Source organism: Astatotilapia calliptera, chromosome 1 (genome assembly GCF_964374335.1).
Source record: "Astatotilapia calliptera chromosome 1, fAstCal68.1, whole genome shotgun sequence".
NCBI lineage: Eukaryota > Metazoa > Chordata > Actinopteri > Cichliformes > Cichlidae > Astatotilapia > Astatotilapia calliptera.
Window position 1 is genome coordinate 26,347,093 of NC_137422.1, and position 22,233 is coordinate 26,369,325.

General features: G+C 39.0%; 2 protein-coding genes across 3 annotated transcripts; both read left to right on the forward strand.

Annotated features, from left to right (window-relative positions):
• The first annotated feature begins 4,092 nt into the window (after positions 1 to 4,092).
• srgn (serglycin) lies at positions 4,093 to 10,533 on the forward strand. Of its 2 annotated transcripts, none has more exons than XM_026170431.2 (4): positions 4,093 to 4,529; positions 6,137 to 6,278; positions 9,463 to 9,698; positions 9,810 to 10,533. In XM_026170431.2, exons 1-4 carry the CDS (start codon positions 4,475 to 4,477, stop codon positions 9,908 to 9,910), a joined length of 534 nt encoding a protein of 177 aa, XP_026026216.1. In that variant the 5' UTR covers positions 4,093 to 4,474; the 3' UTR covers positions 9,911 to 10,533. The 2 variants fall into 2 exon arrangements, with proteins under 2 accessions (XP_026026216.1, XP_026026226.1); XM_026170441.2 differs by having other exon boundaries at positions 4,281 to 4,529; positions 9,463 to 9,659.
• Positions 10,534 to 12,262: 1,729 nt separating this feature from the next.
• Positions 12,263 to 21,361, forward strand: vps26a (VPS26, retromer complex component A). The gene is made up of 9 exons (XM_026170455.2): positions 12,263 to 12,515; positions 13,550 to 13,699; positions 14,363 to 14,438; positions 14,726 to 14,882; positions 15,528 to 15,692; positions 15,816 to 15,922; positions 16,150 to 16,251; positions 16,440 to 16,549; positions 18,764 to 21,361. The coding sequence occupies exons 1-9, from the start codon at positions 12,513 to 12,515 to the stop codon at positions 18,878 to 18,880; spliced, it is 987 nt and encodes a 328-aa protein (XP_026026240.1). The 5' UTR covers positions 12,263 to 12,512; the 3' UTR covers positions 18,881 to 21,361.
• Positions 21,362 to 22,233: the final 872 nt, after the last annotated feature.

Below are 22,233 nucleotides of genomic sequence, written 5' to 3' on the forward strand. Positions count from 1 at the left end.
TCTTCAGTCTCAACCGACTGCAGGTTTCCCCAACCTTATAAACAGTACATATACAAATAACTGAAACTAGCCCACTGAATGAACAATGGACTGTGAGGTCCATTGTTCATGAGCCCACGGTTCATTCAGTTGGCTAGTTTCAGTTATTTGTAAATGTACTGTTTATAAGGTTGGGGAAACCTGCAGTCGGTTGAGACTGAAGAAGTCACTTGGATGAGTGACGAAACATTTTCCCCACTGAAAACGCTACGTCCAGATGAACAGAATCAACCTTTTGGGAGCACGTATTACTTGTTTGGAAGCCTCTTCTCTCTAAGCAGAATATGACTTTGGTGTGCAATGTTGACTCTAAACAAAGCTAAGGACTTGTGGAAAATTGTCCTGTAGACAGGTGAGACCAAAGTGCAGATGTTTGTTTGGCTATAATACACAGTTAATGCAAAATTTGGTGAGAACCAAACGGCACACATAGCAAAGGTCAAACACGATGCAGGGCAGATGATTTGAGCTTGTATTGCAGCCACGGGACCCCGTCGATTCTGAACTCCTCTGTGTACCAAAGTATTCAGTTAAAGCCTGGCTGAAACTGCAACAGCGCGAAGATCACAGCAGCAAATGTGAAGCAGAGTAGCTGAAAAAGAAAAGAATCAAAATGTTGCAAAGTCCAGACCTCAGACTGATTGAAATCCTGTGGCAGGACCTTAAGAGTGCTGTACATAAACAAATGCCCACAAACCTCAATGATCTGAAGCAACAATGCAGGCTAAAACTTCTCCACAGCAATGTGAGAGGCTGATTAAGTCAGATAGAAAATAGTTACTTGAAATTATTGTTGCTGCAGGTGGTTTTATAAGCTACTGAATCACGGGGTGTATTTAGTTTCCACAGGACTGCAAAGAGTGCTGTGGAAACATTTTTTTCACATGACTATATATTTGTAGGATTGCCAAGCATTCGAATATAACTTAAGACACCTAAAGAGGTCTGAAAGATTTTTCACTTTTTATGAAGTGGAAAGAATTTCTGTGAAAATAATTGTAGCTAATGGTTAAACATTTATACAATTAAAACAAATGTGATGCACAAAAATTAAGTAAGTTTAATGTATTTGTAATTCAAATGTATCATCCCAGTGAGTGCCTTAAACCTCTATTTTTTTTTAACATTTGATTCATTCTGATGTTTTTCTCTGGTTCTATTAGTGCGATTGAGCTTAAGACTGGCGACACTGCAAAAAGAAAGCAAACAAAAGCCAATGAGTGTGTTTTGATATGTGTGTGAACTTGCAAAATTGACGAGGACCTTTTTTGTTTTCTTTCTTTTAAACTGTTAAGTTTCAGTTTGCATTCACAGACCTGACGTACGCACGCTCCTAGGATCAGACAAAGCAGGAGGAGGGGAAGGCAATATGGCGCTGCAGATTCTTGTCTTTGACTGTCTACGACACAGAGATGGTTCACGAATCCAGAAGCAGAAGCATTTCTATAAAGAAAATGGGTTAATTGGTTCTTATGGTTATCAGTGACTACGCAAACCCCGACTTGGACTGGTAAAATGATCCTGGTCGATTTGCGCATATGTTAATGGATGTGTTTGCATTTGCTGTCTGTCTGTGTTTGAGAGTGTAAAAATAAGACAGTCTGTGTTGCCATAAACTCTTGTCACCCAGACAATAGACTCGAATCCCACACAGTGCAATAGTGGTGGGGATAGAAACCAAGCTGACTGTAAAATATGACTGTTTATAGATATAGTTCATACTGGCTAGTGCAGGGGAACACATGCACTGCAACAAATGTTAGTGAATGTATAGACAGTGCTTTGTTTCAAATAACTCGAATATTTAGTATTGCAGAGAAGAGCAGGATTGTGTAAGCGGCTATATGAGCCTCATAAATAAGTTCATGTATGCCTGTGCGTATGTGTGTGTTTGAGGCAAGGCTGGGCGGGCTAGTGTGTCATTTCCTGAAGAAAATGATAGCAACTGATGTTACCACTTCCTACTGATGTGTCAGCTGAAACAGGCAGAAAAAGAAGAGAGAGAAGGAAAGAGTAAACTGCTGTAAAGCTGACGACTGTATACACTAAACTGAACTGAATTAAAATGATTGATCCCTTGTTTTTTGACACAACAAAGCCAAAGAAAGGAATGCAGTCTTTGTGCCACTGTGCCACTTCTGCCTTTGTCTAAGAACTTAACAAATATTTGAGTAAGACTGCTGACAGTAACATGAACGGAAGCACCCACACAGATGCTCATTGGGTCACTGGGTTAGGCTGTTCCACAAAACGTCCATCCAGACGTCACAAATTCAACCCGGTGTGATGTTCCATATAACCCACATGAGGAAATCAAATCTTTAAGTCAGCATAGTCAAGGAAGATGAAGAAATACCCCCTTTTTTTTTGTTAATGGCGGAAATCCAGTCTCTTCATTATTTTCTTTTCTCAGATACAACTGAGGACGGTTTGTACTTTACAAGAAAACGTGTATGGGATTAGAACACCATCTGATGCAGTAAGGCGGGGTAACATGCTGATGTTGTGACACTAATGATACCACAATCATGTTATCAGTTTGTTTCATCAGGAATAATTTGAAGCTACAATAAACTTCCACGAAACCATCAATAATTTCCCCAGAATTCAAGCAAAGCATGAAAAAAAACACAGAATTTGCTTTTACATTTAGGTTAAGTACTCAAAACGTGCAGTACATGTAGAGTATAGTATGACTTAAATAAAGCTTACATTTCTTCTTCGTGTTACGGTGTTTGAATATTGCCTTTTAACTAAAACTGATATTTAATGATTTGTTTCCAGTTTTAAATGATTAAATAACTTTAAATGTTAACAATCCCTGGTTTCACATTTAGAGTAGCCACAACTAAACTCTTCTCAGCTCTCACTACTTCTATTTTCTGACAAAGGTAAAGCTCATCCAACAAACGTGTATGGTCTGAGAGCATAATTACTATTCATGATTTTAATACCTGGATTTCCCCCAAAATACCTGCATTAGAGCTACCGGACTTGCACATTTCTTATTAATGTTCTAGCATTTTTTACTAATCTTGTGTTTACTAATCTGTGTTTCATTGTTCATGTTATCTTAACTTATCTTAGCTGTTCATCAGTCCTGAAATATGACATGACATCCTGATCCAAGATTTGTTCAATGATGTCAGCTTGTTCAAAAGAAACGACTCTTTCTTAAAATCACATGTGTTCTCCTCACAAGCTTGTGACACAAACTTTTTATATATGGCTTACCTGCAGCTCTGATTAGCTTCTGAGTCATCCCCTTATATGCTTGAGGCTAAGAAACGCACCAGATGTCAGCAACCAAAACTGTCTCAACCTGTACAGTCTTCCGTAAAGAGAAAGACAGAGTTGATCCTTAAAGTTCAAAAAGTAGCTCAATTCAGTGTTATAATGATCATCCACATGTTATCGGGACTACATCATTTAAAAATATATATTTTATTTGAATAAAACATGTATCCTCTGACATACAATGGAGCAAATTCTCCTCCTCCTGAAAAATAGTGCATCAAATTGTAGAAAACAAAACAGTGAATGCATTTAATTGCATTACTGACCAACATAAGCATCTGCCAGACATGTGAGGCACATAAAAGGCACAGAATCAAAAGAATGGCAGGCCACATTAACTCACACTGAAGGAGCCAAGCTAAACATATGAAGAGCAGACAGGTCAGTGATAATGGGAGTACTGTTGGTATCTCGGGAGATGAGGCTGTTGCTGTGGCATTTGGAGTGTAAATAATTTAACACAGCAAAGGTTCTGTTAATGGTTTAAAGCTGCTGAATGATACCTCTGTCCCCCTTTCCATTTCTCCGCTTCTGCGAAATTAGGTGAAGCGAAGTAAGGTGGGTGAAATAAAAAGTGAGAAAGAAATCTCTCACACACTTACACAAACACACGCGCGCACATAGGGGCGCCAAGGTAGCGTAAAATTACTTTTTTGGGGGTGAACTGAACTGAGAGAAGTAAAAAGAACAGAGTCAACTGAAGTGAAGGGAGTTGATCTGAAAGAAGAAGATCCCTTTGATGCTATCGTGTCCTTATCTCTCCATGAAGTGGCTCGGCAGTCAATTAGGGTAAATTATCGCTTCCTTTCACATTATAAAAAATCGTACAGATCTGAATGTTTGCTGCTATCATTCGGCATTTCCTTCGTCCAAGTTTGCAGTTGCGCAAACTCAGACCTCATATCTGATGCTAATGCAAAAGTTTCCACTCAGGAAGATGTTTCAGCCACTTATTTTCTACACAAGAAGACTCAGGAAACCATGACGCACACGGAGGGCTGAGCCTCTTCAGGGGGAGTTTGGCTGTCTGAGGCAGTTTACAGTTATACTTCACAACGCAAAGAAGCTTGAGCTCAGAAAGGGACTGCCTTCAGGAGGACATTTTCCTGTTTTACTAAAGAGAGACAAATTGAGCAAGATGAAACTGATTCTTCTCCTCCTCATCTCCTGCCTCGCCTTACATAGCACAAAGGGTAAGTCGACAATTAAATCTACTTTGTGCCTCTTTTTTTTTTTTTTTACCGGGATTGATGTCGCAGTATACTTTATCGGGTCAGGTTGTTGAGGAAACAACAAGTGGACATGTTTACCATCCTGACAGCTTAAGTGCTTTCCGGGAACATCCTCACATAGAAAGTCACTGGGAATCCCAGGGCCCTCGGGGGTTTCTGATTGACAAGCAAAAAAATAGGAACTGTTCCACTTCACTGGTATACAACTCTGCGTCAGCATACTGTGATTACCGTAAGTCTCTATGACTCATTTAATCAATCCAGGGTTCTCAGAGTCGATCAGCATCCCCTCAAGTTGAGCATTAGACTTCAAAACCCCTATAAAATCGAATGTATATATATAAAATAAAATACATGTACATAACATAGATGCTGCGTGCTTCACAGTAACATGCCATGATGTAATGGTAGGACTCCAGGTATCGGAAAAAAACAAAGGCGTTTCATTTTCCGAGTTAAGTTTCGACGATACTTCTTGAACACTTTTTAAATATAAATGTAGAGACGGAGAGAGAGAGTAGTGAAACGGAATGGACAAACCATTTTGCGTAAAATATATCCGATACTAAACAGCCACATTTTAACCCCCCTGAGGCCCCAATTAATCAGACACTATTAGATATTTTCCCGTGTACACGTGATTTTATTGTATTTATGATAGCAATAAGACTTTTATGTTTTTATCCACTGAGTTAAATACTTAAAAAGTTTGTAAGTAATTTTACAGTCATAGCAGATTTTCACGTGTTGGTCGTCTAAGAATTTTCTTTCTTTCTTTCTTTCTTTCTTTCTTTCTTTCTTTCTTTCTTTCTTTCTTTCTTTCTTTCTTTCTTTCTTTCTTTCTTTTGGCTGCATGATTATATAAAAAAAAAATACTAGACTTTATTTTATTGTGGGTGTTCAATACACCCAAAAGCACTATGGGCACATGACACCATCACTTATACTCATCATTTTATCATCAGTGGCTACTGAGTGTTCACATGTATATTTACTGTGACAGCCTTATGACAGGAAGCCTGTGGTGCAAAGAACCCAGCTGTCTAACTTCCACATCTTAATTGCCTGAATAACAGATATTGATAGATTATCTTTGCCAGTAGTATAGATGTAATAAATAATTATCAGTACAGCTTCAGCAGCACAGGCGCTTTTCTAATAAAAATTTACAAAAAGAGTTAGAGAGGGCAAACAAATCGTCAGACCAACCAAATACTTGTTACAATTTCTCAAATATTTAATATTAGTTGGAATGACTCAACTCTTAATGGTTTTAGCATCACACAACCTCCACGATCAATGTGCTGCAATGCGTGGAGAAAAAGTTGCAATACTCCTACTTCCTATTTTAACTAATTTCTTACAAAAATAAACAGCTCTGAATGCCTTTGAGAAAACCGTTACTTTATTCCATCACAGACTAATGTTGTAATCTTAAAAACGTCCAAACGTGGAGATCACGAACAGTAAATATATCCAGAAATGTTCCCCGAGTGTGTGAATAAAGGTAAAATGTACTATTAACAGGGCAAAATAATAAAATGTTATCTACACTTGTCTGTCTCTAGGAGCACCAAGGACTGCTGTGTATAAGTTTATGAGATGTAACCCTGATGGTGACCAGGCCAACTGTGTGACTCAACAAAGCCCAGAGATGGAGTGGAGTCCAGATCTGCCATCAAAACTGCCTGCTTCTGCTGCAGAGTATCTGTAAGTGTTCGTGTGTCGTAGTCTGTTCACATCTGGTATGTGAAGTTTTGTTTTTTTTTTATTTGTGAGCTGCTCAGAGGACAGAGGTGGCGGCGAGTTCACGTCAATGTTCAGTTGGGTCTGAAAAAAACAAGAGAGTGCTGTTTTTAGACAAAAGCTGACTTTAAATATGAAAAATGCTGATGCTGCACTGGCTTTGTCACCTTGGTGAGCAGTGCAGGCTCTCTCTGCATGCTTGCCTGTGTGTTTTCTTATCTTGTGCGTTTGAGAGTATATAAGTGTGAGGTAGGTGGCCAAGAAAAGCCAAAATAGAAGACAACGTGGAGGGATAAAGAAAGAGAGTAACCAGAGAAAGGGCAGGGAGGTTACAGCTGGACTAAAGAAAGAAAGAAAAACACAACAGTTGATGATCTTTTTCTTCACAAGACACAGAAATATTTAGAACTTAAATGAGCTGATGTCTGATAGTCTGAAATGAATGCAAGGAATGTTGGTTCTTTCTCTGCGCAGGAAATAATTTAGATGATTTTAACTTTACCCAAAGTATACATATCTTGAAAATGTGCATACCCTGGAGGTCAGAGTTGCCAAGTGCACAAAACATTAAGACACTTCCAAAAAAATTGTATTTTATGGTATAAAGAGATACATTTGAATAAAAATGCATTCTGCATTATATCAACATAGTAACTCACATATATTGGATCATAAAAGAGACTCCAAACATGAGGTAGACTTGAGCTCTGCTTACTGCAGACTTCAGCACAGAGGAAGTGAACTCATCGCTTGTTGCAACAGGCTATTAAGACAGATGCAGAGACACTGTCCGTAGGTTTCGGAGGAAAAATGGCTCATTTCATCATTTTTATGATGAATTTCATATTTCAGCAGGATTTTAGCCCACACTTTATAAAGTCTCTTTTATTACAAATGAAAATCGCTAATGTCCTCAGTGACTTGTTCCTCTGAGTGGTGGCATCAATGGTTTTAAATGTGTTGTATGATGATAGACTTAAAAATGTAAAATGGAAGAAAAGCATCAAAAATTGAAATTTAAGGTTGTCTGTGATTTACTTCTGTGTGGATTAGCTTCCCATTCAACTTTAAAAAGTAAATAAATAAGTTTCCATATTAACAGTTTCAGATATAATCGTATCAAATATTATTTGTTATGCTTTTAAAAAAAATACAAACATAAAAAGTCTCAGCTGTGCTCCTCTCACAAGGTCCACAATGGATTGTTACGTTAACACACGAAGATTTTGTTTCATGATCATCACAATTTTATATTGAGCTAAATAGTTTAGTATCAAATTAATTTTTAAACATTTTAACAGTTCAGTTGCTACATTGTTGCTCTTTCTGTATAAATTATCCGGCAGGTACTATAATCTTTGCTGCTGCTTTGTTAAAACTATTCATTTTTACTGTGTAATATGTGTGTATACTGTGTATCCTAGGAGGACATATGCTTATGTATAAAGATTCTAAAACATACATTAAAAACCTACTTAATGAAATTTTACTAAACTTAGAAATTTATTAATGAGCTGGTAAAAAAGCAGCATGTATTTGAATTTCTGTTTAGCATAAAATGTGTCTGTGAAAAAACGGATATTTTAATATGTGTGACCTCTAAAAAAAAAAAAGTAAGAGTATCACAATCTTGGTCTTCGCCCTCAGTTTCCTCTTTTAAAGTTCCTCTTAATGTCAATCCTTTCAGTTAACAAAATTATATTCAAAAATAAAGGAAATCTTTCAAAAGTGAACATGCCAGATTACATTTTTCTCAGTAAGAGTCCTTCTATCGTGTTACTGAAACATCTGTGACAACACAAACCTTCAGATAACTTAATAAAAACTTGGATGAATTTCACATGTTCTGCGTTTTCACAGGTGTGTATAGAAAACATGCCATAAACTCATTACAGACACAAAGACAAGAGTTAGAGGGTAGCAGGTAAAAAGGTTCAGCTGTTAACATTGTGATGAAATGTAAAAAACCTCTAAATATGAACAGCGTCTGGCTTGTTTGAGTCTTTTCGCTGAAGCTTGCTTATAATCACCGGAGCTTCCGCAGCAGCCGTCCTTTTTACAGCACGCCTTGAACGGGAAGTCACAAGGAAGTGTACAGAGGAAGTGGGCTGTTGCTTCTGGTCTATTGTTTTGTGTTTTTGTATGTGTCAAGCTCTTTGGATAATCCTATCTGAGAAGCACAGGATTATATATGTATTACTTGTATCATTAGTTAATATGAAGTTATTTATTTCAACAACCTGGAAAAGAAAGCCCACTGACGAAGCAGTTCAAGTCAGATTCTCAAACTAAATTTCATTTGATAAAGATATATGCAAAGCAAATACGCAAGCAAGCTCAAGCTCGACAAGACTGTAGAAATGTTCTTAATGATGCAGTCACAATGAAATTCAAGTTGTTGGTAGGAGTGTAAAAGCAGAAGAGGACAGGAAATAACGCAATTGAAGTGGTGGAGACATAGATGGCAAGTTAACAACAGCAGCTCAAAGTTGTAAAGTCGATAGTTTTGTTATCAGACACTTTGCTGTCTTAGAGATCTCAAATGCTTTTCACGCTCTCTGCTGCCAAACAGCTTCCCTCGTTCTGTGCTGGTTGTAAGAAAAAAAAATAAAGACTAGAGTAAAATCCCAAACTTTCAGCCAGGAAAATGTGGATGTTTTAGTACAGTTCAATCCCTGTTCATGGAGTGGTTATCATGCACACAAATATTAAAGTCTCAAATCAGAGCAAAGTTTGGAGATGCAAAGACAGCCGCAAGAGCAAAAGAGAAGGCTTACCAAAAAGTAGAGAGACCTACTATTATATATGTTTTAGAGATGCTGGCACTAACACAAAACAGGAGGCACAGCTGAAGAGGTGAAGGTTTCCATTGGGCAGGATTAGAAAGGAGTACATCAGAGGGACAGCTCAGGGAGAGGAGCTGGGAGACAAAGTACAACTTTATTTGTATAGCACATTTAGAACCAGAGGTGGTCAAAGTGCTTCACAAAATCCAGCCTTCCTGCAAAGTAAATGCAGGAAGGCTGAGATGGTTTAGATGTGTGGAGGCAGATGATCTGTTGAGGCGACCCGTAAAAGGAGCAGCAGAAAGAGAAAGAAGAGACATTTATCAGCTAATCTCTCTATCTCACGTCTTATGTGTTTTCAGGGAGGCAGAGCCTGTGGAGGATGAAAATTCACCAATGGAGGAGGACGATGAGGAAGAGCAGGAATACGAGGAGGAGGCAGAGGAGGAGGAATCGAAACTGAGCGAGTCACCTGGAATATTCCTGGGCGAGGAAGGTTCTGGTGGTTACGAAGGCTCTGCAGCTGAAGGTCCATACATGGCGGACAAGAGCAACCTCGGTGAGACTGGTTCTGGCATGCTCTGGAAAGAAAGTGAAGGTATTTTTTGTAGGACAGGATTCGCATGGATTCAGTAGAATCCATGTGTTTTCTCTTTTGTTTGCTCCATGTAATTTGATCTTTCTCCTTGTTTATCTTTCTCCTCTGAAGATATGAGTGACCTGAGGAGGCTGTTCGCCAGCAGGCGTACCAGCGATGAGGTAAAACCCGATGAGCGTGATTACAAAGAAGACCACCTTCTGCAGCTGTAGACTGGACTGCCAACCACTCCGAAGCACATAAACAAGGCTGGCATCTAATTTGATTCCCTGTCTGGGCTTATAGTAAACTCCACCTGCTGGGAAAAAACAAATGCCATTTTTTGTACTCTCTGTGTTATTGTTATTAATTATTTTCAGAAAGGCCAAAACAACGACTGTAAACAATGTGAAAATAATTGTGCCAGTATTGTGCTTTCCTATGGAAAAAAGCTTTCAAATGCTTTTTTAAATATAAATAAAAATATTCTTTTAAATCATTGTAATACCAGTGCAATAAAAGCATGCCTTTGTCCATGCATTGCATTACGCCAGCCATTTTTTTTAGTTTTAAGGAACGTGTTCCTTAGAAACACTTATTTAAATTATTTGATCCCTTTATTCACAAATCCTGCAACATTTTATGCCTAACCTGAGAATATTGAAAAATATTCCGGCTCAAGATTTAAACGAGATCATCTTCAAGACACAAACCCCTCAGAAATGGGTTCAGAAAGTCCTAACCAGAGTTAGAACATATTCGAAATATGTACTATAAACACACATGCATTTTTAACAAACTCTGTAATTTCAATTTGAAAAAAACTTCTACCAATAAAGTGTTTATTTTATCCCTACTACTGTGTTATCTGTTCTCATAACTGCTTTCATATATGTCAAGTTCCTCAGTAATTTAAACTGAGGTACCTTCTATTATTCAAGCGTTTGATTTTTTTATACGGTACTTGCAAGCAACATCAGGAGCTATTTTCACTAGAAAAAAGTACATATTTGCCATCTATAATTAAAAATTAAGTTTACTATCTCAAAATTTCAGACTTGTGAGAAAATAATCAAAATGGAGAAATATCTTGAAATTCTAACTTTATTCCTTTTGAGAAAATGGCCTGAAATTTCTATTCACTTCTATTCTTTTTTTCAGTGGCAGAAACAAGCTTCTGTTGTAGGTTGTCTTCAGATTTTCCACTGTTAAATTTGTGGCCAATATTAGAACACTGTTGAAATTATTTATTCGCCCACCAAGTGGCACTGAACTTAATTTACAGCTGTAAAACGGCTTCCTCATATTTTCCTTTGTTTCATATGAATTCATATGTTTTTAGTCTCAATGGGGAAATCAATTTCCTTGCCATGCTATGCTAGCTTTGTACTGTACTAAAATGCCACCTTTGCACTAAGCTGTTTATTTCTCCCTTCTGGATATGCCACGATAAATTCTAAGTGGTATTATTGGAAAGTACAAGCATTTCCTCAGCCATGAAGTGGCAGACCATGCCAAGTTATGAATGCTGAAGCTTATAGTGGATAAAAGTCACCAACACTTTGCTGACTTCATTACTGCAACGCTCCAAACCTCCTCTGGCGTTAAAATCAGCATAAAAACCACGCACCAAGAGCTTCACACTGTGGGTTTCCATGGCTTAGCAGCTCGTATTGGGATCGAGACATAGATTTCATCATCAGACAAAGATCCGTGTGGACAGGTGGGTACCACGACATCTCTGTTTTTTTTTGAGATGTCATGGAGTTGTCCGACAAGAAATTGCATTCCATCTAAACATGATGAGTATAACGCGAATGAGTTGGTCATCCAGTCTCCAGTTCGCTGTGTCAGTGTCCACAACAGAGCTAACAAGCCAACGCTTTTGTCCATGTAGCGCAGGGGTGGGCAACTCCAGGCCTCGAGGGCCGGTGTCCCTGCACGTTTTAGATGTGTCCTTGAACCAACACAGCTGATTTAAATGGCTAAATTAGCTCCTCAACATGTCCGGAAGTTCTCCAGAGGCCTGGTAACGAACTAATCATGTGATTCAGGTGTATTGACCCAAGGTGAGATCTAAAACCTGCAGGACACTGGCCCTTGGGGCTTGGAATTGCCCCTGATGTAGCGCATTTAAATGTTGCCTTCCTGTAGACATGCTACTGGCTGTGTCAGTGCTTCTGCCATGTCCACGCCGTGTAGCCCGCTTGGTTTCTAAGGTTGCATTATCTTTTGGTTTGGTTTTGCCCTTACAAAACATGCCTCATATTTGCCAGCGAATCCACACCTCGCTTTACACCACTGATACTGACTTACACACGTCAGGGTTTTTTCCAATTAAGTATAGCTGAACTAGACGTTTTGCAAACACCTGGAACGACAAGAAGCTATAGTAAGTCAGGATAATCTTTAATTAATCAGGCAAACCTTTAAGAATAGTTTTTTATAATGGGGGTTGGGCAATAAAGCTAAATCTATAGAGGAAATTGAGGTAACAAAAAACAAACAAAAACTAGAATTATGCTGCCCCCTGGTGGTGAATGTTTTAGTTAAAATGTGCAGAAAGTAACTACAAAAACTACCTTTAAAGTCTGCACCAACAGCAAATACATGAACTCAACCAGCAGCCTTACCTATACAGGTTATGGCTTTTTTTTTCCTTTCTAATTGTTAGGTGGTACCGGTATTCGTGAGTGCCTTCAACCTCCAATCCTCTATATCCGTGGCCGCCCACATACACATGATTCGGGTCACATGACGGTTATCCCTAGTTCAGTGACAGACTGGCTACACGAAGCGAGGCTAGCTGTTAGCAAAACTGTCTAGACGGCCGAGATGGTAAGTGTAAAAACAAACATTGGCTGGTCAGGCTACAGTAAAATTGGAGGCGGTGTTTGGTGTTTCTTGTTCATGAAAATATAACATTAACACGAGTTTCCGTTTTTCTGAGGAAGCAATTAATTTTAATACTCAACCCTGTAAAGAAAGCTAGCTGGGCTGGTCGAATTAGCATCGCTAGGAGGCCGTCTTTCTCAATGATCGTGATGTTTTGGTTAGCTAATGGCCCAGCAGCATGATGCCAGCAGTTAAACGTGTTGATTGCTAAGGCAAGTATTTGAGTTCGGTCAAAAAGTCGGGTAGATGAGTGGTTCAAACAAATTTCACTGTTAGCAGACGTTGCTGATCGTTAGCTCAGTGAAGTTGTGCCGTCACATGCATGTTGAATTACTGCAATAACCGTAGAAATTAAGCCAATTCATTTTCTGATTAAGGGCAAAGGGTTGTTCGCTTATTGATTCGAGGGTCGGCTTTCAATAGTGATTGGGTAGCTGATAATTTGTTTTATTTGGGGGTAGGAGGTTCTATGAAGAGTTTACTTCAGTGTTGATTCTCATCTTATATAAATACTTGATGACTGAGCTCATTCTTGGTGATTTGCTGCTTCTGCATGTTGAAGCATTTGTTTGTGACTTTGTGCCAGCTCAGAGGAAAATAATGCGACTGTGCAGATAGTGACTGGTGAATTGGTTGTTATGGCAATAACAGATGCCGTAAATAAGTAGGAGGTGAGATAGTGGGTTTTAACATGTGATATTCATGTCAGAGCTTCCATCACAGATGAGGACACTAACCTGGCATCTCTCTCTATAACTGTCATTGTTATCACTGCAACATGTTGTTGGGGTTGTGTGTAAACAAAGTCATTTGTCTTTAGGGCAGATTCATGTTGATGGAAGCTACAGCACAGCTCAGGGCTTCTTATTACAGCTAGCTGCAATTTCTCTTTAGTTGTTTTAAAAGCAGCATATGTTTGATTACATAGCATGTTGATTGCTCTAAATTTCATCCTCTGAATGTTTTTGTGTTTCTAGAGTTTCCTGGGAGGATTGTTCGGGCCGGTTTGTGAGATAGATGTACTGCTGAATGATGCAGAGAACAGAAAGACGGCCGAGCTGAAAACAGAAGATGGGAAAGTGGAGAAACACTACCTGTTCTACGATGGAGAGTCGGTTTCTGGAAAGGTAAACTGTGTTTGCGTCATTTATCACATGTCACAATGTGGGTCCTGCACATGTGAAGCATAGCTTAAGTTTGTTCTCATTTTCTGTGCAGCAGATAGTTTCAGTCAGTCAGTGTATAATGGACTTCTCAGTCTATTTTGGGTTCATTGCTTTAAGTCCAGTGGGAAATTACGATTCTTTTGATGAGCGTGCAAGACTTGCTTTGGCTTCGGCTTTGCGTCTGCTGTTGCTGTGCATGAGCTCTATTGAGCAGTCTGATATGTGCCTTGTTCACTGTTGACTTCTTCTGTTATCCAGCACAACTCAAAATCAAGTAAAAGGTCAGTTAGTGTGGTAACAGCAGAAAGATATTCACCATTGATGTTGATTGTAATAAACAGTTTTCACCGTGATTACCTAACAGCTGTCAAGCAGAGAAATGTGAGGAGATTTATTTTTGGAGAAGAAATTATTACAGGTTTGTTGAAAGTCGGCAAGCAAATAGGAATATATGTTAGTTATAAAGAAATATGCACAATAATCATAAAAGAAAAGCCCTTTAAAGGAACATTATGCTGGTAGCATGTCAGAATATTATCTTTCTGTTCAGTCCACTTTTATTCATATAGCACCAGTTCACGCAAGCAAGAAGAAACTTGTTCTCAACAAATGTTTCCTCTTCAGGTGAATCTAAATGTGAAGCAGGGAGGAAAGCGGCTGGAGCACCAGGGGATCCGCATCGAGTTTGTTGGACAGATAGGTGAGCATGGTTGATGCTAATGTTAATGTGGCTTTATCACATGGCTGAAAGGTTTAACAGGGCATGTGGTTATCATGTGCAGGTCTGCCGTAGTGCCGCTAACCCCCGCCTCCAACTGTATTTGCTTTGGGACAAAGATAATGAGTGCAGTGTGTTGAAAGAGAATGAAATGCTCAAATAAAACTAATAAATACAGATTTGGGTTTTTTTTTGTTTTGTTTGTTTTTTAAGTGAATTCAAAGCAATCAGACCTTCAGCCAGTCTGAATCCTCTCTGCTATATTTCAGAGCTTTTCTCTGATAAGAGCAACACCCACGAGTTTGTGGACCTGGTCAAAGAGTTGGCTTTACCGGGAGAGCTCACCCAGAACAGAAGCTACGACTTTGAGTTCATGCAGGTGGAGAAGCCCTATGAGTCCTATACTGGAGCCAACGTTAGGCTAAGGTGACACAACCTATTATATAATGTTTATTTTCTGTCAGATTTCTCAATAGTCTTTACTACTGAGTAGGTGCAGGGCTTGTGAGCTCGCTGTGACACAGATTACCGCTTTTTGGATGTTTTTGTTTTTTCTTCATTTACAGTTAAGTCATCAAATGTCATCAATTCAAATTGTTTTATTTTCAGTTTGCCTGTCTCTCCTCTCCTCCACTCCACACTGTACTCTCCACATGCAAGTGTGACTCAGATACTATTTAATTAAAAGACACACACACACACATCGTGCAGGAGAGAGAAACTAATGACCCTGTATAAGATTTAATTAAAAATTAAGCAGACAGAAACAACCTTTGAGATAGAGTATGAACATGACACACATAAGTGTTCATGAACACTTATGTTAAAATGTTCAGGCCAAGTTTGTTTGAGGTGAAACTTTCATGGACAATTGTTAACAGGATATAAAACATACTAAGTGATGCCTCAGCTGGCCATCACTCTTGTGCACCAATGGTATCCATCAAGCTTTTTTTTGTTCAGCTACTTCTTTTTTTTTTTAATGCATTTTATTTCTAATAGAGAAAAAAAAATCTGTATGATTTCAGTCTGACTTTTATAGCTTGGTGTGTTGTCGTGTTCGACTTGCAGATACTTCCTCAGGGTGACAATAGTTCGGCGCCTGTCTGACTTGGTGAAGGAATACGAGTTAATTGTCCATCAGTTAGCCACCTACCCTGACGTCAACAATTCGATCAAAATGGAGGTCGGCATAGAAGACTGTCTTCACATCGAGTTTGAATACAATAAATCCAAGTAAGAGCAATGTGACTTTAACTTATCAAATGAACAAGTTATCATCTCTGTCACTGCAGAAAATCCCAAAATCCCAAATCTAAATAAGAGCTGTCTTTACTTGCATTTATGCCTTTCTTATAGGTACCACCTCAAGGATGTGATTGTTGGGAAGATTTATTTCCTGCTGGTCAGAATCAAGATCCAACACATGGAGCTGCAGCTCATTAAGAAGGAGATAACAGGCATAGGTGAGAATCCAGGGCAGCCACATATAAAAATAAAGTAACCTAGATAGAGCATATAAATGACAAGTCATTGTGGACTTGGATTAACTCTGTAGTTCATCTCCTCTCAGCTTTTAAACCTGGTTTCTTTTCTTCTCTGTAAACCAACTGTGTCCCACTAAGAGTACTGGAAACTTTGCTCCACTTTAATATTTTGTCTCCGGTAGTAAAGTCCTTGTCCTCCTCTTCAGGTCCCAGTACTACCACAGAGACAGAGACGGTTGCTAAGTACGAGATCATGGATGGAGCCCCAGTTAAAGGAGAATCAATTCCCATCAGACTGTTCTTGGCTGGTAAGAGCTCATCTCCTCTTTGGCAGCTATTATGTTGAGTGCTGATCCAGACTCCTATCATCAGGATATCGCTTTTCCTGTTAACTTCCCTCGTCATGAAACAGTCAAACAGGCCAGTTTTTGTTTGCTTTTTATTTTGTTTTGTTTTTTGTTAGTGACATCTAATCGTCTCTCATGTTTCCTTACAGGATATGACTTGACACCCACCATGAGGGATGTCAACAAGAAGTTCTCTGTACGCTACTTCCTTAATCTGGTGCTGGTGGACGAAGAGGACAGGAGATACTTTAAACAACAGGTAAGTCACCACCACTCCAAATAAACGGGCTCTGTTATATATGTGTGATTGTGAAATTATATTGTGTATATTTATTTATTTCTGGAGAGAGGTGCAGGGTTTTTGATTTTTGTTATTAGAATCTGTAGTTCCATCAGGAAACTGAGGGGATCCGGTACCAAAATAATGATGCACTTGATTCCTAATGCTGTAACGCTAATTGCTAAATGAGTGGTAACCTTAGACAGCACAGCAGGGCTGTGGATGTGCAGTGCACAAAGGAAAACAGAAGTGGGCCAGAGAATAACACCAGGAACTTTTAAATCCTGCTTTGATCACAAAAAGTGATTAATGTATTTACAGCCACTGGCCACTTTATTAGGTGCACCTTGCTAGCACTATTTTTGGTGAGCTTCTCTGAATTGTAGCTGCAGTTTCCTATTCTTAGCTGACAGGAGTGGCATCCAATGCGATCTTTCTGCTGTAACCCATCTGCTTCAAGATCCGATGTGTTGTGGGTTCACGGATGTCCCTCTGCATACATTGGTTGTGACAAGTGGTTATTTAAGTTACTGCTGCCTTTTGATCCTTTCAAAGCAGTCAGTCTGTTCTCCTCTGACCTCTGACTTCAACGAGCCATTTCCAGACCAGCTGTTGCTCGCTGGATATTTTCTCTTTTTTGGGGCCAGCTGTAGAGATGACTGTGGAGCTAAATCAGGGTCAAAGGTTTCATTCATTTGAAAAAGTGATTAGAAACTGAAATTATTTTCATATTTGAAACAAAAACAAAATGTGTTTGCAAAACCTAAATTACTTTATTTTTAATAAATTATTTGTTTTCATGCAGCTTCAAAGTAATTTTTTTTTTTGTTTCAAACCCTTTTGTTACGGGAATACTGTTATCTGATTGGCTGGTAGGTCGCTGAGCTAAAAGAGCTATGAATGCCATAAAGAAATCTAAGACTCGCCTGTTCATTTCTGTATATTATTTATTTCTGTCCATCACAAGATGATCAAAGACCGTGTTTCTTACCTGTTGGGTGGTACCGGCGGCATCCTGTGAACGAGCAGTGGCCATGTTCAATCAAAATACCGCTTTTTAATTTGTAACAAACGTGACACAGTAGGTGTCACTCATTAGTCTATGCCCCGCCCTTCCCCTTTGATACACGCTCACAACACATTTTTGCAACATTTCTGTTTTTGTTGTGTTTTTTTTTTTTTAACACATTTTTTATGTTTTTAAATATCAAAACTTAGAATTTTAGTTTCAAATAACTTTTTGACCCTGATTTCGTTCCATTTGTGGGAGAATCACAGTAGATCAGCAGTTTTTGAAATGCTCAGACACTCTGGCACCAACAGCCATAACCCGTTCAAAGTCTTTTTAATTCGACCTATTTCCCCATTCTGATGCTCAGTTTGAACTTCAGCTGGACATCTTAACCATGTTTACATGCTTCCATGTGATTGGCTGAATAGATACTTGTACTATACAGTTTAATAGGCATATCCAATGAATTGGCCAGTGGATACAACATATACCAGCACTGAATCACAGTTGATTTCATTCACGTACACGTCCATAATTTAGCCCACCTTAGTTGGTATATTAACTTCACATTTGTAAAAAAAATTTCCTGTTGCATAAAAAGATGAACTGAATTTCAATTGTGCTTGATTACATCTAGATTTCATTTCTAAAAGCAATTGTGTGTGTGTGTGTGTGTGTGTGTGTGTGTGTGTGTGTTAGCAGAAGAAAATAACAAAAAATTCCTTAAAAAAAACAAAAGGCCACACTGACGACGCTCTGAACTTGGCATGAACTGATGTAATGACTTCCAGCAGCATTACTCACGCAAGTGGAAGCAGGTTTATCAGACAAGGCAAAATATGATTCCTGCACAAATTAATACTGGGGGGGGGGGGGGCAAGGGATAAAGGACGTATAGTGTCTTAGGCACATTTATTAATTATCTCTTTGATGCATCATTTTGACATAATTAAAATGACATTAAGTTGAATTGGCTGCAGCCGTTATAATCTCAGCAACTGCTGTTTTTAGTTTAATGTAATTTAATTGTGGTGTGTGGCTCTGTGCCGATGTGCAATATGCAGCCCCACCCTGACCTCCAGCTTGCTTAACTTTTCCATATGATAAGTACATGAATAGTTCTACATTTAAAAAGATGCATTACCGTATTTTTATTTTTGCTGCTCTGTGTCTGTGTTTAGGAGATTGTTTTGTGGAGAAAAGCTCCAGAGAAGCTGAGGAAAAGAAACTTCCACCAGCGCTACGAGTCTCCCGAGCCCCGAACCCAGCCGGTAACTGCAGAGCAGCCAGAGATGTGAGGGCCGGGCTAAGAACTGATAATACATGCAGACGCACCACAGCTCGTCACTGCTGAACAGCCAGAGATGTGAGGCCTGCCCCCACTCTCTTCCTGGACTGAGAAATGTCTGTATTCATAAATACACGTAACACACCTTCAGGCATCCCCCTTCCCCGCCCCCCGCACCACTTCACAGCTTCAGGTGTGAGCTGCCCATCATCACTCTCTTTCGCGCCCCGCCCCAGGACGTAGACACACTCGCATACAGATGCACACAGTCAGAGTCTGCTGAATGCTACATGTCAAGGCAAGCGCGCAAAACAAACCAACCCAAGTAACGAACAATGAGACAGCCTTTTTATCATCCTGACGTCTCGGACTGCAAACACACTCAAGCACACACAACTGAAGCCATACAGTCGGGTTTCATGCGGAATAAAACAGGAGCAAAGACGGAAAAGAAGAGAGCGCTACAGACCAACGCACCATTTTATCTTGTTATTCTGCAGCAGGAGCTTCTTTTTGTTTGCTTTCTGAACAGCACTGCTCTTGGACTTCCTCTTGCATCTCGCCCAGATACTCTACAAAGTGTCACTTTCTAGAGTCTCGATGGACCCAGTAAGTGAAGGTATTCATGATGTGGGGTGGGATCAGCCCGAACAAAGAATGTGAGTCAGCACCCAAGTTCTGCATTTAATCATATCAGGTGTTATTCATCCATGGAGCTGGGAAAAGAAGGAACTTCTCAGTTAAATATTTTCGTTACTGTAACTGCTTCCAGCCCAACAGAAAGGTTACCCCTTGTTTGATGTTTTACACATTTCTAGCTCCAGTCCAAAACACATTTCAATAAGGAAAACGTCATTCACCGTGGACATCAGGTTCATAAAATCATCATTTTGAACCTCAGCTAGCAGTTATTTATTTCTAAGACTACAAAGTGCCAGATGGTCAATATACAATCATACAATGGAGAAAAATGCAACAAATCCTCACACTGGAGAAGGAGAATTGATTATGTTTGATTTTTGATTCTCTGATTGATTAATGAACTAATGCCACAAGCATCATCAATACATCATTTCACACATTTCAGGTGTAACATATGCAGATCAATGAAGATGTCAGTTTTCAACAACTTGCATCAGGAATTCCTCCACAAATATCTGAAGGTGTAGTTTCTCTGTTCATGTCTTTGGCTGCTACGACACCCGTTCAGTTTGAATTTTTACTGCACTTTCTATCACTAACCTGTAATCTTAGATAACTCAAAGTTTGCTTCACCCATGTTCCAAATAAGAAAAGCTTTGTCTTTTCTCTTTAGTACTTTAGCACTATAAGGAAATTCCTCTGACCTCCTTTTAGAGGAAAAAAGCTCAAAAGTCAGACTTGTTAAATTTAAAGAAGATATGTCTATTTGAAATTTGGGTGAATTGAACTTTTAAGCAAGGATTGAAAAAAAACTCATTTCTGTTACATCAAAAGACACTTTTTGTGTTTACAACTTGATTCATTAGAAACAAAGTGGTTAATGATGATCAGCAGCCTGTAGACTCGCTGTTCTTCTTTTTTTTCATGCTGTTTTATTGAACCTGTTGGTTTAGTGTGCTTGAAATACTAATGTGATGAATGGCTCGCGTCAGCTGTTGTAAGCACTGGAAGAGTTGCAGTATGGTTATACTGTCAAATCCAACAATGTTCCACTGTGATGCTCAGACCTGTAGTCTAGGTCCTGCTTTAAAGACACTGTTCAGTCCCATGTGTTGGGTGATTTTTGCCCTTCAGCTTTGATCCATTTGCACTTTTCCCCTGTCATGCTTACCTTTGTACTAAAGAGGCATGGACGCTGAAAGCAAACATCACTCAAGGACAACTTCACCTCAGAGATATCCTGAGTCTGTAACACAAACTATACACACATTTATACTTCACTACATTTTTTTGTTTGTTTGCTTTGTTTGACTTTATATGTAAAATACTTGTAGCTTTAGTTCCCCATTTTTCATATATGGATCATGAAGCTGTGCTGCTTTTCACCTCAGAAAAGTCTGAATGCTGATCTGCACTCCAGCTCTTCGTTGTCCAGCCTTGGAGTCTGGTTCTCTCTTGTCTGAAAACTGTAATTTATTTGCAAAAAACCCTCTCTTCACTTCTTTTTGCTTGGCAGAAATATTTTGTCTTTCTGAATACTGTATAAATAGGGTTTCAATGGTTTTCTTTAAAGACTGTCCAAGGTCACGAGGAGAAACACTTAAAAGCCAAAACTCTCGGCCCCCGTCTTATCTACTGCATGTTTATCTTTACACAATGTCTGATCATGCCATTGTGTGTGTGTGTGTGTGTGTGTGTGTGTGTGTGCGCGCGCACGTGCGTGTGTATGATAATGTGTGTATATGTGTGTGTGTGTGTGTGTGTATATATATATACATATATAAATATATACACTAAACACAGATATCTAGCTAAAAATGAATCATAAATAAAGTTGATTTATACTGAACTTTTTTTTTTTATTTTTTTAGGATGACAGAAAGTGCATTTAGACCAATGAATTCCAACCAAGGGTACAAATATACCAGGGGGTAATTTACAGGATCAATCAGTAGCTTTTACGCTGATCAGAATACTAGGTTACTGTCAGTGTAATTGCTCAGCAGTAGTCCCGGCACAGTTAAAACCGCTAAAAGTAATTCTGTTAAATACTATTAAACAAGTAATGGATTCAATTTTAAATTACTTTAACCCAGTGCATTTCTGCAGAGAGATGATGAAAGAGTACCTGAGTTCATCTGACAGGCCTGTGGGGCCACATCTGTTTGAAAAAAGGATAGGATGGTTGAGAACATAAGGAAATAAAGCTTCGAAAAATCAAAGTCATGCTGTGGGCTGTCTTTGTGATCAATTTAGTGTAATAATTAATTCTTCAATTCTATCTGCAGGTAGGTTGATAATGGCTAAAAGTATACTTGATTCCCCAAATACCATAAAACAAAATGAATATTCTTTTAGGCTTCTGTCTTTGGATAAGTTGATGCATAAAACTTGTTGGAAAAACATTTTTCTTAATAAATTTAACTCTATGGATATGGAAGGAACCCAGAGGAAGAGATGTTATTTACTCGCTTGAGAATAGGACATACAGGTTTAAACTGCACTGCACTGAAGAGGGAAACACCCAGCAGGTCCACCATCCACTCATGTAGGTGGCGGTAATGCACTTGTAAGTGTGGTTTGCCAACCAGCATTGACCTCCAACGAAGAAGAAGCTAGAGCAGGGGCAGTTCAAACTGAGGTGAGGTGGTCTGCAGTAAACCGGACTAACCGACAGAAGGTCCTGAGGCGTCGTTGCACTTTTTGGGTGAATTAAATGTG

Coding starts and splice junctions, on each gene's coding strand:
- srgn (XM_026170431.2), top strand. CDS start 4,475: ATGAAACTGATTCTTCTCCTCCTCATCTCCTGCCTCGCCTTACATAGC. Junction 6,279..9,462: donor GCTTCTGCTGCAGAGTATCT/GTAAGTGTTCGT, acceptor ATGTGTTTTCAG/GGAGGCAGAGCCTGTGGAGG. Junction 9,699..9,809: donor GCTCTGGAAAGAAAGTGAAG/GTATTTTTTGTA, acceptor TCTCCTCTGAAG/ATATGAGTGACCTGAGGAGG.
- vps26a (XM_026170455.2), top strand. Junction 15,693..15,815: donor TTTGAATACAATAAATCCAA/GTAAGAGCAATG, acceptor CCTTTCTTATAG/GTACCACCTCAAGGATGTGA. Junction 16,252..16,439: donor CATCAGACTGTTCTTGGCTG/GTAAGAGCTCAT, acceptor GTTTCCTTACAG/GATATGACTTGACACCCACC.